This window comes from Lagopus muta, chromosome 4, assembly GCF_023343835.1.
Source record: "Lagopus muta isolate bLagMut1 chromosome 4, bLagMut1 primary, whole genome shotgun sequence".
Taxonomy (NCBI): domain Eukaryota; kingdom Metazoa; phylum Chordata; class Aves; order Galliformes; family Phasianidae; genus Lagopus; species Lagopus muta.
In genome coordinates this window covers 29,884,860-29,903,861 of record NC_064436.1, presented here as the reverse complement: position 1 = coordinate 29,903,861, position 19,002 = coordinate 29,884,860, and the positions used below count along the sequence as shown (strand labels likewise).

The following is a 19,002-nucleotide window of genomic DNA, read 5'->3' as shown; positions in this document are numbered from 1 at the left end:
GTTAACTTTCACATCTTTGGCAGAGAGACTTTGTGCCGTACAAAATATTGCTGCTGAAAGTCCTCTGTATTGATATTGTGATTGCAAGGATGTTTTTCTCTCAAAGCTAGCAATTACTAAGAGATTTGAAAAAGTAGCTCAGGCTGCTACCTACGCTTTGTTCTGAAGATGCCCTTCTGCAAATCTATAAATCCTGACCTGCCCAACGGAGCTCTTTAAGAGATGTTATTAGTTTGGTTCAAGTCAAGTATTTCTTGAACAGAAGCATTGCTTGAGGTTGGTAGGTAGTATTCTTGTACTTCAGCTCAGAATTTGAAATTTGTCTTTGCCATGAGCACACATGGTTTATTTCTAAATGCTTTGCAAATAAATATTTCATTTGTTAGCTTCTCTCAGATGCCACCATCATCTCATTCTGCACCTACTGTCTGTGAAAGTTGCCAAAGGGCTTCTACATCCAGTTACGTGCCAGGAGCTCCAGAAGAGCAGAGAACCCTGTGTGATACATTTGGCTTTTTTTTTTTTTTTTTTTTTTTATTAAATGTGCCAGTGTGGTATCTGTGCAGTGTTACATATTGCTTTGCAGAATGGGACAGCTCTTGGAGAGTAACAGCCAAATAAAATGTATAGTTTTTTTAACGCATATCACAATGTGGGGAGCTGTGACAAATTTCAACAATAGCTTCCATGAACTTCAACACTACCTGTGATACTTTATTTTTGAAGTACTTAGTAAAAGTGACTAATTTACTTGAGTGTACAGTGGGACATTTTGAAATCCAGAGCCATGGCCAGAAGGCGGAACGACTGTTTACATGAATTAATAGTGACAGAACAAGGGGGAATGGTTTTAAACTAAGACAGGGGAGGTTTAGGTTAGATATTAGGAAGAAGTCTTTTACTCAGAAGGTGGTGATGCAATGGAACAGGTTGCCCAAGGAGGCTGTGGATGCTCCAACCTTGAAGGCATTCAAGGCCATGCTCTGGGCAGCCTGGTTTGGTGGTTGGCAACCGTGCGCATAGCAGGGGGGTTGAAACAAGATGATCATTGTGGTCCTTTTCAACCCAGGCCATTCTATGATTCTGTGATTCCTTTTGGTCAGTAATGCTTTTGATAATAATGGTATTTGCAGAACAGGCTTTTGTGTAACAACTTACTGAGCGGTAAGGAAGGAAGAACGGTATTACACATGTCTAATGTAGTAGTATTCCAAAGGCTGGTTAGGGCTGCTAAATGCGCTGCCAAAACCACTGTAAACAGGTCTTTTAATCCTATTAGGTCTCTGAAGTGTTGATACAATACAGACCAATAACTCCTGCAGGAAATCCAGCTGCTTCAGATTGTTGCACAAGTAATACTGTCTTTTTTTTTTTTTTCTGTTCACATGCTGGCCAGAGCTTTTCATTCACCACTGATTTGAAACACTTCACTGTGCCCAGTATTGCATCTTCATAAAAATAAAAAGGAGAAATAGGGCTGATGTCTGGGTTGGGCTGCAGATCCCCAGAGGGTGCTGGGGAGCGGCAGTGAGCAGCTGGCCTCACACGCATCTTGGTGGCATTTCACCTCTTTGTGTGCCTGTTTTCAATATGAAATGCATAAAAAAATCTTATGAAAGCTAACATATGATTTTCATGGTATGTTGACAGACAAGCAAAGCTGTCATAGGGGCTTTTACTGTGAGGAGTCCTGCTCCTGGGATACTTCGCAATGTAGCTGGACTCTGGTGTGGGGTTTCCCTTGGCCTGGCTGCCTCCCTTCTCTGCAATGTGTGTTTCACTGGGGTCATGTTACAAATATACGTATCAGACAGCACAAAGGTTTTCTGTCTTTTTGCAGGATGGCCTCACCTTCCTGCTTTCCTTATGACACTGTGATCCGAAGCTTTAATTCTCTGACGGGTGTTATATGGTATATTTTTTTTGAGCCCTCTGTCTCTTGGCTCTAACGATACCCTTTGCTCTGTGACTTCATGAAGCTGCTTTTTCTAAATTCTGAACTTCAGTTCTTTTTAACTTTTATTACGCATCATGTTTCAGTAGAATATCCTCTCACTTCCACAGGTACTGTGCTCTCCTTAAAGTATGTGTATGATTTTTACTGCGTGTTGCAACACCATTCCCGACTGTCTGTTTTAATTCAGAATTTCAGATGTGAATGCTGCTTTAACGTTACTAACGGTTGCCTCTAATATCATTATCTCAAAGTCATGTAACAAAATCTCCTACAGAGTTTCATCTGTGCCTTCTATTTTAAATGCATATTTTCTTGGAAATTGGCAGATGATGGGCTGCTTGGGATTTTCTAATCGTTGCTCTTCTCAAGAGCTAGGTGAAGTTGAATATTCCCATTGAAATAGACCGAGGGCTTTGGAACACGGCAATTTGTACCTTTTAGAAAGCCGCACTGCCTTGCTTTTGTCTCAGAATTTATTATGCTTCCCAAGTATAATGTGACACAGTGAATAGGGCAGGGGGTGGGGACATCGTCTTCAGCTGACACACCGCTATCAGCGGGACTGTGTTTCTGGCCGTGAGATTTCACAGTCATTGGTCGTCCGAAGAAAGCCTTTCCATCTGAGGATTGGACAAGACGATGCGTCAGTTTGCTGCCCGTCTCCAAGGTACTGCTGATGCTGCCTCCACAAGCTGGCTAACGTCACAGCTCCATCACCCAGCGGGGTGTGGGCTTTTTTCTCCTCTCCTCTGTTTTAATTCTGTATTTGCTTCCTCCTGCATTTCTTAATCTGTCTTCTGCCAAATGCTAACAGCATGATATTTTGCAATCATTTAGGTGAATACAAGAAGGACGAACTCCTGGAAGCTGCTAGGTGAGTGCTGCTTAGAATATAAAGCATATTTTGGGGGTGGAAGGAGGAGAGGAGAAGAGATTTTCAGAACAGTGATGTTTTATCATCGCTTTTCCATGAAATGATGCAAACAAACCACTTAATTAGCATAAATCTCTTTGGACTTTCCAGTACGGTACAAACAGGAAAGCCTGTTTATGTAATTGAAATCCCCCATCGTGGTGATTATAAGGTTAATATTGAGATTTTTGCTTTAAGCTGCTAAAATCCTCTTTATCATTTTGTAACTGTTCTTTTCAGGGACAAATTAAATATTATAAATAATCCTTTAGGGGTTTTTGTTGTTGTTGGGGTTTTTTGTTTTTGTTTTTTTTTTTTTACTACTATCTTGGGATTTATTTTGAAAATAGGCTTTACCAGAGAGAACATATGGAAGCCTATAGAAAAGGTGTAAAGTTCAGTCTTATATTCCAACGATGCTTTCATCCTTCCTTTTCATAGCACAAGACCATATTTATAGTCTGTTTATCCTTCTGAAAAATGTCAGGATATTGGTATGTAATTATTCCAAATGTTGTGGGCCGTATGCGAGATAAAGGTATTTAATTCAGGACAAGCAGTTCAGCAAATGGCTTTCAAAGGATCTGTAAAATTAGATAAAAGAAAATATAGGATGAGGTTAAGGAAATAAATGAAGTGTGTTTTTGCATCATCTATTATAATGTTATTTCCTGTAATTACCCTTGGTTTTGAAATGTTCAAAAAATCCTTTGGCCATTTGACATTCTCCCTGGCAGAGTACAGATTTCAATGTATGATACTTTGATGTCCAGCTCCTTAACAAATCTTTTGCAGAGAGCTGTTTTTTTTTTCCCCTTTTCCTAATTCCCTCCTCTCGGTTTACAGGAGTGGTAATGAAGAAAAACTGATGGCTTTATTGACTCCTTTAAATGTGAACTGCCATGCAAGCGATGGGCGCAAGGTAAGTTAAATACCTATTTTATACTTCCATTTTTTGAGAAAGTCCAATTTAACCATAGTGAGAAGCTTAGATGTATAAATCCAGACCATGTATTTGGGTGAAACCTAAATGATGCATTTTTTTAACCATCAAATTAAATGCTGTTGCACCTGACACTGGCAGTTGTGATAGACCAGCAGTCAGTAGATGTGGGTTTTGTTTGTCTTTTTTCTTTTAAATGCCAGACCCTGGCATATGTGTAAAGTGAGACCCTAGGACAAAACCAAAATCTACTGTTGCACTTGAATAACTGAGGGAGGGAAGCTGTTATTGTGTGTGAACATTGTCTGAGTGAGGCGATTTGTATTCAGCTTAGCCTCTAATGTGCTGCCACATAGACTGGCAGTGTATTGATATGATTAACACCTTCTACATTTTCTTAAAATTTGCCTTATTGTTTTGACTTCCTCTGTCAGAGATATTTGAACAAGTTAAATTAAGGATTAGACTGAAACTGGAGGAGGGAAGAACACAGTGAGAAGCAGATAGTACCATTTATGATGGTTGAGACATGAAGATACTGGTCTGTCTAGACTGTTGGATTTTCAGACATTGAGGTTTTTATTTATTTATTTTTGAGTGTACCAGAACATTCCTAATCTGCATCTATTAATCAGGTCTCCCATGCGACCATGCATTTCACCCTTGGAGAGGAAAGCATGGGAATGTTTTTTCCTGTGTAGTGTGTTGGTGTGTAGTGTAGACCTCTGCCCTTTTTAGAGCATTTATGAAACTGCATGGTCCCACTGAAATCAGTGGAGATGCACCAGTTTACAGTGTCTTTTCATTAAAAGACATTGCTGATTTTAAGGATATGTTTGTGAAAATAACTCCAATTTTTAATACAATTGTAAACTGTTTTCTCAGTTGTGACACCTGTAATGCCTAGTATGTGGAAGAAAACCCAGTCAGTTTTCAGATTGTTTACATTTCGGACTGATCAAAATTTCAAATCTTTTAGATGCTTAAATCAGTTAACTTTATGACCTAGGAACAGTCAAAGAGGGGCTTTATTTAGTTTATCTGTATTGGAGTGGATGGAATACTCCACATATTTTAAGATTAAACATACTGCCTGTTGTTCTTAGCTTCTCTCTTTCATTTCTTTAAAGACTTTTCTGTTCGAATGAGGCTGCTTTTGGATATGAAGAGTGGACTGCGCTATAATAATTAAGTGCTGTGATATGCAGCAATGCATTACTGAATAATTGAGTTACCATAACTATTGATTTAAGGCCAAAGGTAGAGTTGTGATTTCTCTCGATGAGGAGAGGTATCAGGCCCTGCGGATATGTCTTCTGCAATAATTCACTCTAAAATGAAGGGAAAAAGCTCTTATTAATTTAGTAGAAATTCATGTATTATTGCATCCTTTGAATTAGTTTGGAAATTTATGCTCAAAACTCAGCAAGCCTACTGCAGTTAAGATTATTCAATTTGGACACTTCAATGATTTGTGTGTTTGGTTGTTAACAAATGTATTGGTTATTAAAACTCCTTGAGAATTAAGGCTTACCATCTGTATTAATAAGCTTTTAAAATGATGCTTACCAGATATTCTTTTCATCATATATGTGCACACTGTTTTAAGGTAAAGTAAATCTCCACAGCAAGTGTGCTATGTAACTGTTAAATGTTTTAAGACATTACTTTCAGGTTCTGGGCATTTTATCTCCAAAAGTTCTACTGCAAGTGAAGGGAGCTTGTCAGTCTACAGCATAGCTTTCATGTAAATCCAAGTCTCTCATGGGGTTGCTGCCTCCAGGTGATCTATGGTGATTTCCCCTAGCTGCAAATTTCTCCATTTCTGAAGATACATTTTTCATTCCTTGGTGGATTTCAATCCTTGAAGATTTTCAAGTCTCAAACTTAGCACAGCGTAAGGCAACAGACTCGGTAGGGTGTGAGGGCAACATAGACGCCTGTAGAAACTCCTGCACATTTCTCTGCTTTGTGTGTTAATCTGCTTTGCACACTTTGGAAATATCCAGCACTATTTTGCAAAGGGAACAATTTAGTTTTGTGGGTGAGGAAATTAAGGTGAGTCACAGTATTGATGTTTCGTACTCAAGGCTGTGAATTTCCAGAAGGCGTCATCTAACAGCCATAAATAAACAACTATTTAGTCAAAATCGCCCATTACATAGCTTGATAAAGTATTGGCCTGTGTGTCTGTTGAACAAGAGCACAAACAGTACTGCACAAGTATCAAACTATACAATGCAATGTATGTAAATTGAAGTATTATACAAAGGAAAGGTGTCAAAAGAACTGCTGTTTTGTTGTTGGTGTTTTCTTTTCTAAACAATCTAATTTGTTTTCTAAAAGCTAGGCTTGAGTTAAAATAGTCATTTCAATGCCATTTAGTTTTGGTTTGATTTTCTTTTTTCAGGAGAACACTTGAAAAATAACAGAGATGTTAGGAATGTTACTGGAATAGGCTCCCCAGGGAGGTGCTTCAGTCACCATCCCTGAATGTGTTTAAAATCCATTTGGATGTGGTGCTCAGGGACATGATTTAGCGGAGGGTTGTTAGAGTTAGGGTAGTATGGTTAGGTTGTGGTTGGACTTGATGGTCTGTCAGGTCTTTTTCAACCTGAGCAATTCTATGATTCTATGATGTGGTGTTAATATTTAACATGTGACTGCCATTTTACATCACTTCTACTTAGTATGCTTTGCAAAGTATTTGGTGAATCAAATTGGAACTTATTTAGACGGGATTCTCCTGGGTACATGTGTACTCCTGGTGTGTCTGAAATTTCACTGTCTCTAGATTCTGAGCTCTGTCAAACTCTGTTTATATAATGTATAGTTATAATGGTTTCTACAAGATAGGCTGCAATTGAAGTTAATGGGTGGCACTGAACTTTCACACTGTTAAAAAGTCAAGCCACGTATTTAAGTGTCTACTGTGTATGGTAAGTAGGCTTTGGACACTTGCTTTAAAGTCTTTGTTACTGTTCCTCAAATTTTTTTTTTTTGTCCAGAAGTACCTTTTAAAGACCAACTTTGGTGAATTTTCCAAGAATGTTGACTATCTAATATTCTAAAACAGCAAGATCCTGTGTTCTGCTGGAAGCTAAAACTCTGTGTATATATATGTATATTTTTGCTGTGAGAGCTATATTTCTGATGTTACAACTGTCACAGCTTACCTAAGCAGGTAGTTAGTGTCAAAAGAGAGGTTTAAAATCTATCAGGGTTGCAGGTTGAGTTACAGCAATCTATCAGCCTGCTCATTTCCTTCGAGAAGCTGTTATGGAAGCTTGAAAGGTGTCTCAGGAAGAAATTGATGTTGCATCTGTTATTTTCTTAAAATACAGAACTGTCTGAACTAGTAAAGACATTCTGGTTTTAGTAATTCAGATAAAAAATGTTATTTACAAGGCAGACTTCCTTCCCACATCGTTTCTTGACAGCTTTCCAAAGTGAGCTACATCCAGCTGACATGGTAGCTATTAGCAGTGGAAGGATCTTTTTTTTAGTTGGATTTTTGCTGGATATGATATCCATCTCCTGATCTCTATTCCACATGTTCGAATCATGCTGGCGCTGAAGTATTCAAGTATATAAGCCTTGGTTGTTTTACAAGCATGTCTGCAATTTGGCAGTGTGTTTTTTCTACTCTTTGTGTTTATATTTTGTATGAACCACGTGTGGGGAAAAAAGGAGACAGCCATAGTGTCTTACCTGTGAACATCAGCTTGTCTCACATAAAATTGTCTGGCACAAGGCAGGGGTTTTTACCAAAAAGTGGTATAGAAAGCCATCCTTCCACAGCTCCATCATTTACCTTCCAATAGCTTTGCTTCTTGCCTCACCTCTTTGAAACCAGAAACTTAAGAATTTCTGCTATTAGTGGTAAGGAGACTGTGCCATCCTTAGCCAGTGAAGGTCTATCCTGTATATGTGGCAATGATCCCATAAAGAAATAAATATACACACACACACACACATATATATATATATATATATATATATATATATATATGGATTTATTATATTATTACATATATATATATATGGATTTATTTAATAAAAGGTCATTGCTAGAGAGGGCATGTCCTACTTCATTTTATTTCACTGTAGTCTTCTGGCTCCCAGCACCAGGCTCTCATAACTTATTATGGTGCGTATCCAGTGTTTTTTCCTATGTCCTTAGACAGCCCTGACTCCAGAATGCCAGTAGCAGACCTTTGCATGAACCCTTTTGATAAATCAAAAACTTGACTTTTGCATATATTATAAGAGAGCATGTCTTTAGCTCTTTCCTTCTTGCCATAGTCACTCATTTTTGTGTGCAGTGTGTGGAGTTCATGGATGCAGGGTCGCAGATATAAGAAATCCATCTCTGAGAAGGTCTGCAATGCAGTGCTGGATGTCACGCCCTCACCATATTTCTTCTCTTGCCTCTCCTCTACTACTTCCTCTGTATGCATAGCTAGCTTAATCAGCCTGTGAAACAGGAGCTGAGAAACAGAAAATTAATCCTACCAGAACCAGGCAAGTTACCTCTTCCTTAACCACGGAGTCTTCCAGTCTCTTGCTGGTAAATGGATTTGCCAAGCCCTGTTTCATATTCTGACTGTTCTCAACTATTTTCAAGAAAAATTGTGCAGTTCAAAAGAAAATTGGCTTGCTTTCCAGTTTCTGAATCTGTATGGAGCAATCAATCCACGTTTCCACAACCTTTTTCTTTGCAGTTGTTAAGCCTAGAAACTTTGACAGAGGTTGAGGTTCTCTGGTAATCAACTTGTCTCTAGGATCTGGGGAGATGAATTAAAATCCACCTATTGAAAGATTTGTGGTCAAACTGTGTTGTGACACTGTAAGCCTTTACAATTGAGTGTGTTTTTCTTTTGCTACGGCAGCAAAAATGAAAATTAATGCCACATAAATGCATTGGTCTGTTTGTACTATAGATGATACGGGCTTTATTCATATGAATGTTGAATATCTTCTGGAATAATTTATTGAAATTTCACATGTAATACCAAGAGTATTGTTTAAATATTGTGAAAATGACACTTTTATAAAGATAAAGGATGCATATTTGAGCAAAAGAGTTAGGAGCAGATACCTGACGCCAGGCAGTTCTGTCATAAACAATAGTAATTATGAATATATGTGAACTCTACACGTACATATATCATGTATAATAAAATATTTGCAGTCACAATTCACGCATATTATTCCCTAAACTTTTATGAATTTTTTCCGGCTGAAATGAATTATATGTCATGTTTGTAGATAAATCGGAAGTTTCCAGGGCTTTTCTGCAACACCAAATACTTGTGTTGGAGGATTGGAGCAAAGGAATCATACATAGAAATCAGAGAGCAAAAATAATAGGATTTTTGTTGAAAGCAGGCATCCTGACAGTGTATGTATTTGCGTGATTCAGACAGATGCTCTCTTAGTTTAATAATAACAGGTTTAAAAAATCACTAACTAGAAAATATTTCTTGAAAAAGGCAGTTTCACACAATGCATCCAAAACAGGTATTTCAGAATAACTCTGCAGGCTTTGCTGCATCTGCTTATTTGCTACGTTAAACTTCAGTCTGATTTTGATGAAGTACCACAAAACACGTTTGTGGATGTGAAAGGAATGTGGGAGGGCCGTATAATGTATATAAATACATACACATTTATCTCCATATATATTTTTAAATTATATAATTATATATCTTTATACCCCTTTTTATATACTTAGCTGTGTGTACATTGTGTGCATTTAAATGTGTGTGTGTATCTCAGAGGTATGGCTAGGTAGTATGTTATTGCCTAGGGATAAATATGAGCCAGAGCACATCTGTTTTTCCAAGATAATTTTCTGGGGAATGAGAGAGGGTAGAAAGAACATCTGTTTCTGTTGAAAACAAAAATACTATTCTGAAAGCTAATTGTTTTAAAAATGTGTCATTGTCAAAATTCCCTATAGCATTTTTTTCTTACTTTGGAGATTTAAGAGGTATAGGTTGTCTTAAATTGTATTGCTGTACTCAGTAAGGGCTCCATGCCAATCAACTCTGTATGCTTTTATTCCATCTCAGATATAAAGTCATTTGCAGTACCTTGGTAAAGCAAGTCAAAAAAAGGGGGCAGCTTGGGGTTGGGCTACAAGTCATTATCCAGAGATCTGTTCCAGCCTCAGTTAATCTGTGATCCTTATGTACTCTTTCTTATGCCTTGTGATCCCATCTTATTTCATCAGTCAAACATGGCAAAGTGGACAGTATGATTGTCCCTTGAATTTGTATATGTATGAATGACTTGGCTTCATTGCTATCTCTGGTGTCACCTAATAGCCTGCATATAGCCCAAGGTGGTATATTCTGCATAAGATGTAAAACTGATTGGCCTGCACAGATTCTGTTATGAGCTCTTAAATTCTTTCTCTCAAATATTTTGTGTATTTCAGTAAGTATCTCTTCTCATATTGTTTTCAGATACTATTTGAAGTGTCTAGGAAGAGAATGTGTTTTTGAAGATTGGGAGGAGATTGACTCTGTAGTCATTCTCTCTGTATTGATCTCTCAAAATCAGGAAGTCTCATTTGTTATGTCTTGGTGTGTTTTTCAGAATACCTCCAAGTTTATTGGAAATAAACTTTTTTTCCTTCCATACCTGATCTGTATTCCCTTGATGACTAGATTCCCACAGGGGACAGCTTCTTGCTTTATGCTGTTCATCTTCTGTTGAGAAAACGAGTCAGATTGGTAGATTTGAGCAGAGCCATTTAATATTTTATGCACATTAATTAAATGCTGTGATCTGGATTTGGCTGTCTGTTCACAGAGCATCCAGAGATTTGAGCAGTGATGTTTCTCCTATTACAGTTTTGACTCCTTCCCTCCAAAGTGCTTGCTGAGGTTATACTTATGTTGTATGTGGGGCTCAGTCTGTGGACTTCATTCATTTCATTTCTGCATATGGTTGACTCCAGGGAGTGCTGTAGATGCCATTTCTATCTTCTGTGTCGCTTCCCTCTCAAAATTCTTGCACATGAGAATTGCTGAGAAGTCAATCATTCCATTTTCTTGCTGTTTTTCTCTTTTGAATGTGATATTAGAATTCATCGTGGCCTCTCTGCTGTCTGAATTTTCAGCCTACCATTGCCTTGTCCCACCAGGTTGTCCGCTGGATTTTGTGATTCTGATAGATTTGAAGAAGGATTTGCTGCTTGCTTAAATTCCTTCAGCTACTCAATGCACAAACTATTTTTGCCTGCCTAATTGTATTTTAGTCCACAAGATTTTGTGATCCTTGAGATTTCCCTTTAGCTTGTAAATTCAGCTATTTGAATAATTCCTGCTTAAGTGTAGTAATCTCTTTCAGTTTGCTGTTCAATCACACTGACTTCTTTCTGAAGTATTTCCTAGCAAAAAGTGCATTAGCACTGTGTTTATGTTGTGGTCTCTGTTAGTCTTCATGCTGTCTGTTTAAAAAAGAAACAAAACCAAAAACATTCTTAGCTACCTCTTTTAGTTATTTTTTCCAAGCTTCCTAATTATTTCATAGCTCTCCTTTCTGAAGATTTGTGTGGCCACACTCAATTATTTTACCAATCTTTCCCAAAGCCCTTGTGTTTTATGCCTTCCTTGCCTCTCTGTTTTCTCCCAGCTCATCAGTTATCAGTTGCTAGCATAACCCCATCGTTGACTTCATAGTTTAAGTGGAGAGTTTAGCCATCAGTTTAATGCTAAATGAAAAGAACTGCAAATACTTAAGTGCAAGGAGAATTGTATTTACATAACCATTTCTAAAACTGTGGAATAAGTTGGTGGAACAGGGAGGAGACGAGCAGCAAAAGGTGAGGAAAGTGCCAAAATATGGCATTGTACTTAATGATGAATGTCACTGATGGACAAGAAAATTGAGGTAATTTGATTAGTCTTTTCTGAGTAGTATAATACACTTCTACTTATAAAAGATACTAAATTCTTTCAGATGGAATTCTTTAGAATATTCTTTTTCTAATAACCATAACTTTTTAATTTCAAAGCGTATTAAAATGAAGTACAAGGCAGATTCTCTATTTTGCAAGGCTATATGAGTTCTGAAAGGGAACAATGAAGTCTACTTGACTAGATTACAAATGCATTAAACTCTAAAACTTGTTAATTATCACAGTAATGAGAAAAGAACTTCTTTTTGTATCTAATTTTGTGAGTTATTTTAGACTTCGTTTTAATTTGATTCCAAAATATGAATTATAATTTTTTTTCACTCTCAGAAGTAGAGCTGGAATGCAATCAACTTGCAAATATTGTTCTTAGCAGAGTTCATTCTCACCCCACATTCAATAAAATGAATAAAAAGTGTTGGCCTGAATGTCCTGTCAGCAGGATGTCCCATCAAGGCAACATTTGCTTAGAGGTATTTCTTCTTTCTTATTTCTGAACTTGCAGCTGAAATGTTTATAGTTGGAGGTAGAGAGAAGCAAAGTAAATACATGAAGATGGAGTGGGAGAAGTGGTAAAAACAATGAGAGGTAGAAAGAAAATGGAATTAATAATTGACTGCAGTAGGAAGATTTTGATAGCAAGTGGAAATAGAAGAGATTGAAACAGCAAAAAAATGCAGAGTATTGGTTCTGGGATGTTCCAGGGTGCATCCCTTTCACATTTTGTTAATGCTGCATGAAGATTACCGCAGTCATGTGGTATGGCTTTTTGAAGAGGATGCTCTCATTAACAGTTGTGCTGCCATCAAGGTGTTCCTTGAAAAAGAGAGAACAACAGTGTGAGCAAGTAGCTAAAGAACAAGATTATATAGCTTCTGATTGGCTGACAAGGCAGGTAAAAATGTATGTATTTGTTCTGAAAGAAGGAAGAAAGTTGTCTTATTGTACTCTCTTGGAGTGGTAAGCTCTTGCAGTTTTACAGGCAGAAGGCTAAGGCTGTGGGCTATACTGGCTGTCACTAAGATGCTTTTAAAAACTGCAGGAGTTTGGCCGTCTTCGCTCAGTAACTCAGACCAGCAAAAGTAGCTGTTGTTCTCCCTTGGGCACTAAACTTAAATCACATCTCCATCGTGTGATTATTTATAATAAATAACAGATCCAGCTGTTGAGGTGAGAACCTTTCATGCCTGGTGTCTGTGTGTCTGGTCCACAAGTCCAGATATTTGTTCTCTAGCTGCTCCTTCAAGTGCTAGATGTTTGAATACCCTCTGATGACTTGGGTAAATGACCTTGCAGAGGCAGTTTCTTTTAGTCTCTGCCTTCACAAGAGGCAATGTGTCACCTCAGACTTATCCATTTTTCATTTAACTTTTTAACAGATTCCAAATAATGAAGGAACAAAAATGGCCCTCCTGGATGCAGTGATGCTGCAAGTAATTCCCATATAGAGTTCTACCTTATCTCAGAGTATGTGTCCTTTCAGTGTTAAATAACATTCTTTTCATTGTCGTCAGCAGTGATAACATTAACATTTCCTTCAGAAGAGAGTAAGAGAGTGGTTGTTTCATCCTTCTGTAGCTCAGCAAGCTGCTGCTTCCTCAGCTGCCAGCGTCTGCTGCAGAAGTGTATGCTTCTCTGCTAATCCATTTCCTCTCTCCATGTTTTTGCTGTGTTTATGTCACTGACTGCTGCCAGAGATATATTCTGAGCTTCTGAATCTGGGAAAAACTGCAAATGCTGATTCACTGTAAAAGCTCCCAAATTTGTTTCTCGTAATACATTTTTGTTCCCAATTTAAACCTTCATTTGCACATGAAAATGGAACAGATTCTCCTAAGAAACCAGTTTTCTGAGAATATTGCTGAATTGTTTCTGAAGAATGTTGCTTAGCTTTTCTGTTGAACTGGTCTAGCAAATGTTTAGTGGATTCACATATGTGCAATACAGGACAGTTTCAAGAATTGAGGGCTTTTGTTTTTTAATTAATTAATAATGGCTTCAAGGGTCACTAATGCACCTTTTGTGGTGCACTAGGATCAGAAGTCAGAGTGGTGGTTCCCATTCAGAATTTCTCCCAGATATTTAGCATTACCCCTTTGGTCTCTGCTTCCAGGTCAGATCTTTGAATATGCACTCTGAAAGTAATGGCAGCAACTTAGTATGGAGGTGTTAGGGAACTGAGGTTCCTAATTAACCTTCAGAAAGCTGAGATGTCTTTTATCTCTCTGCCTTATCTGCTTTTTCTCGTGGGTCAGATTGAGTTTAGCTTTTAAAGTTCATTTGGAACATGATTACTGCCTTCTGCCTTACATTGGCTCATTTGGTCCTGCTACCTTTCGTGTAGGTTGTGATGATCCTTGAGGTTTGACTTTTTCCTTTTTTCTGAAGTAATCAAAAACAAGAGTTTTCTCTTTTGTATAGCTACTGTTAAGAGAGTAGCTTCCAAGCTACTTGGAGTAAGGATTTGTCATCCTGCTGTCAAGGATAATAATCTCCATAATTTTGAAAGTCAAATGTCAATGGAGAAACTTGCTGGGCAAGTTGACTGTGCTTCACTTGTGACATTTAGTAAAGCTCTCTGCAGATGAAAATTTCTTCTGCTGTGTAGTGCTGCAGTGCTGACATGCTTTCTCTCCTCTTAAGAAAGATGCCCTTGCTCTTTACCCTCTTGTGCTTCTGGGCACATCTTCCCCTTACCTGCCTCTGTTTCTGTGCTAGCAGGTAGAGTTTTTGAGCAGAAAAGTGGAAGCAGCCATTTCTCACTCCTGTTAACCTCTAAGAGGAAGAGGAATTGTTATTCTTTCTTATGTTTTCCCCTGTACAAGGCGATGCTTGTCATCTTTTCTCCTTTCCACTATCTCTGGAATCTGTGTAATTGAAAAAGCTCTGCTAATAAATCTTCTGCCTCTTACTTACCAATTCTTATCTCATACACATTCTAATACTTCAGAATACTTTGGGAAGGTATGCCATTCATGATACATGCTTTGTACCATGCCCCAGATGGTACAGCACCCGAATACGTTTCTGAAGGTGTTCAGTTTCAGGGAGAATTTCTTTACAATGAAGATATACTTTTTTTTTTGTGAACTCAATGCAGTAGAACACTTTTTTTCAGAGGTTGTTTCCTGTTATTTCAGAAAGAGTGAATTCTAAATCGTTGATTTTTGTAGCGTTTGGGATGACAACGTGTGAATGAGGGAATCACACTAGTTAAGATTGTTATTGGATAGTGTAATGTAGAGATTCTGCTGGCAGAAAGATGGAGCAGGCAAGAACAAACATGACTAGTTCTTAAAACAGTTCTGTAGCTGTTACTGATCATGTGTGATGTAACATCATTTCCTAAGGTCCTTCAGTTTAAAGTTACCCATGAACTGAGATATCCAAAATCACTCTGAACCTGAAAATGCAGCTTTGCTCTGAGGCTGGGGGACACGTTACCATCTGAAAGCTACTGAAAACTCTTTTGCAAGATAGGTAGGGAAGCTGGTGGTGCTTGGAGCCAGCATTACCATGTTGCCTGTGGCTTATTTGTTGAAACTGATTTTCTGATTTTAGTGAAGGTAGTTGCTCAGCAGCCTGCAGATTTGGCAATTCCTTGGTGCCTCCTTTGGTTTGATGCAGGTGGGCAGGGGACAGCAAGACAAAAGGCAGCTGACTTTGAGCAGCTCATCAAGCCAGCTGTTGGTAAGAAAGCAGTGTGAAAAGCATTTAAGGCTCAATGGGAATAATATCAGGTTGTTGTACATACATTGTTTAAATCTAAAATTGCTTTTCTCATATTCCCAGGCAATACATTTTCAAAAAGACCGCAGGCAAGAAATGGCTTGAGTATAAATTGCAGCAATGCAAGCTGACAGTGATTGCTATCTTGTGTACAGGGATCTTACTTGAAATGCACAGTACCTGTTTTGACTCAATTACAGATGCCATAAAACTTTAAAATAATGTGAGCGTATTACATGAGAGTCTACTTTACTTAATAAAAGTGGAGTTGTACTCTTTTTAATTACACTAGAATGTAAGAGACTTTGATTGGTTTGGTAATTGTGAATGTGAGTCTTAAAGGTAAATGCCCTCTGGGGATTCTTATTATTAAGCCTCTTGCCAGATAGCAAGCAAGCCAAGGTGGTTGGCTGCAGCTCAGTAACTCCTGGTGTGTTGGGGAAGGCATGGTTTGTTCATGGATCTCTGGTGTCTGTAGGACCTTGCTAAGGAAGAAAAGGAAGTAGCACACATTCCTGAAAGGCGGGGATGTGGGATGTCATTGCTTTGCTTTGTGTGACAACCAAAGCCATTGTCAGACTAAACAGTGCATGGGATATTTTTGTAACGTTAACAATGGCATACGTTTTACTCACACTTTCATTAGTGTTTATGATATGCAGGAACCAGCTATTTTATAATGGCAGCAGATGTGAAAGAATTTAATACCTTCTAGATCATTCCAGACTGTTAGTTCAGTAGTAGAAACCTTTCTAGAACAGAGTAAATGATCCTAACAACTTGAAAAGCCAAACAGCTACAGACTTGATTAGTTTTGGTGGTGGCTTTTTGTACTGTGGAGACACTTTCAGGATCTTCAGGTCAGAAATGTTAGAGATAGTCATTTTGAGTGTGTGTAGAAAATAGCACAGATGATTCTGAAGTTAAGTATTATAGAAGTTTGCATAACTGCTTTCTAGACTGAGTTATCTCAAAGTGTTTCTTAGAGACACCCTGTTCTGTCATTGCTGACAGTAGAAGCTGTGTCATCACTCTGGCATACAGGACACTTGGTATATGTCCAACTAGATGCTCTTTCTGAAGCAAAGTAGCAAGATAAAACGTTCAGACTGCTCCAAAGCACGGTCATGTGAAATGCATGTTAATTCCTGGAAATCCCTTTCATTTATGAATATATAGTGCTTGCTGCTGCTTCCCACAGATGAAACCATTTGTTTTCATCTCTATAACAGTGAGAATGTGATATCTCACCTGTAAGACCATATAATGATGTTTTAGTACCTACAGTAAATCTGTACTTGGCTTAATAATGTGAGATATGTCTTTGTGTGTTCAGGCTGATTTAAGCACAGGGTTTTAATCAAATAAATAGTAAGAAAAATCCCTTTAAACTTGTCTGCTTCTCAACCTTGGGAAGGAGCAAACAGCAACAGCGTCACCCGGTCATGCAAGTGATTAGTTCCTTAAGACTAAGTCTGCACACAAAACTTGTTTCATAATGAAAACTTAAAATAATAGAACATTGGAAATTATTATTGTCGACTTAAAAAGCTTTCATTATCAATTGTTAGTAATTACCTATGGAGAAGGATGTTACTGTTATTCTGTTATTATGCTCTAAGTTGCATTAATACTGAAGATGTGTATTCTGCAGAAAACTGCATACAGTTTGCTCTCTGTCTTAGCATAGTACACTGGCAAGGTGCTGCAACTTGTTTGGTGCAGAGCTGAATATAAACACTCCTGCAATGGGATAATTTTGTTCTGCAATCTGATTCTTGTGCACTTACTGCAGGAAGACCACATATAAGCAGTTTCACAATCTGCAGCTTGAACTGAATAAATTTGCTCATGAAGCTTTAAAAAACACCAACTTAATTATGGCATTTAAAAATAAAACAAAATTCTAGCATTAATAACAAAATAAAAGCACAACAAAGAAGACATTGGACCATTATTTAAAATTAGAGAGATGTAGATTCTTCCCACCTCCAGGAACATGGATTTGGTTTGACAACAGGCAGGGCGTGTATGTGTTATGTATTTGTTGACTTGGTCGATGACAGAAGAAAAGTGCAACTTAGCCTGATCCAATATGTAAGGGAAACAGAGTGCTTAAATATTTGGAAATGAGGCACAGAACTCTGTGGCTCCCATTCTTCACCTTGTTCTGTCTTATTTTACAGTCCACTCCTTTACATCTAGCAGCAGGCTATAACAGAGTACGAATAGTCCAACTTCTGCTTCAGCATGGTGCAGATGTTCACGCAAAGGACAAAGGGTATGTAAAGTGACTTGATTTATAATCCATTTGCAGCAGTGGTTTGCTATTAACCAAGATGACAAGTTATTTCTCTGCTTAATGTTGAAACATAATCTCAGATACTTGGCTGAGAATGTGATGTTTGCTTTAAAAGTGTGTGTTTCATGACAAATAATCTTTTTTTACTCTCAAATAATAGAATAGGTTTGCCTGCCTTTCTTTTAAAGTTTCCTATTACACCTTTAATTTTTTCAAGACATTTTTCCTTGCATCCCTGCAAAGACTTTGCTGTGGTGTCCTGGACTGGTATCCTAATTTTGGCAACAGTAGCAGGGAGAGGATGCATGAGCTCAGTGGAAAAAAAAAAAAGTGCATTGAAAAATTTCTCCATAATTTAGACTTCTTTATGTCTTGTTGCATATATACATGTGGATGTAATTCCAAATCACATCAGTGATACCCATGGACTCAGAACAACAGGTTCTTAGAGATCTACCTTGAGTAACACTGCAAGCAAAAAGCAAGATGTACTAGAACCTAAACTTCCCTTTTTGCAGTGAGGACTCTAATGAAGTAAATTACAAGAAAAATTATGCAGCAGTCAGAAATCTGGAGCTACATATGGTACATTGTTAGCTATTTGATTCTAAAATATGAGGTGAATTTTCACAATGGTCAGATAGGACTGAGAAAGCTTAGTCCTAACAGCAGAAAACAGACTTCAGGCGTATGTTTCGTATTTGGGGTTTGTAGGGCTGTGTTAATGAGTGTTCTCTCCAGCTATCAGCAGGCTTGAGCCAGCCTACTATTAAAGAAGACTTTAAATTAACTCCCCAAAGTAGTCCTAAGCATACTTAAGCTCTTGAAGGTTAATTATTGTAGCACTTTATCTATGCATTTACCCTTAATGGCTTTGATTAAAATTGTCTTGGAATGCGTCATGACACGTTATGTATGCCACAAAAACACACTAAAGATGCATGTAATACCTGTTGGTAGATCCAGACATTTTTAAGCAAGTTTAGGTATTTCCCACCATTCAGAAATTTGAGTGCAACTTTGTACAGCGTTGCCACATAGATGATTTAATGAGGCTGGAATGATCTACTTGAAAAGTATTGCCATGTGAAAAGTAATTAACTTGAGCTTGAGAAGAGGATAAGAAAGGGAAAGAAAACAGTTGCACATGCCTTTAAACAATTCAAATATGCTAAGATATGTTTAACAGCCCTGTGAGCTCCCTCTCTTTTTTTGTTTTAGTGACACC

At 37.9% G+C, this 19,002-nt stretch overlaps 1 protein-coding gene across 1 annotated transcript in view; it reads left to right on the top strand.

The window, feature by feature from the left end:
* The window catches only part of TNKS (tankyrase), a 105,489-nt gene that overhangs the window by 50,452 nt on the left and 36,035 nt on the right, over positions 1–19,002 (top strand). The window contains exons 4-6 of the mRNA XM_048943227.1: positions 2,795–2,831; positions 3,717–3,792; positions 17,659–17,753. Of these exons, the coding sequence (XP_048799184.1) occupies positions 2,795–2,831; positions 3,717–3,792; positions 17,659–17,753 (208 nt within the window). The remainder of the gene's footprint in view (positions 1–2,794; positions 2,832–3,716; positions 3,793–17,658; positions 17,754–19,002) is intronic.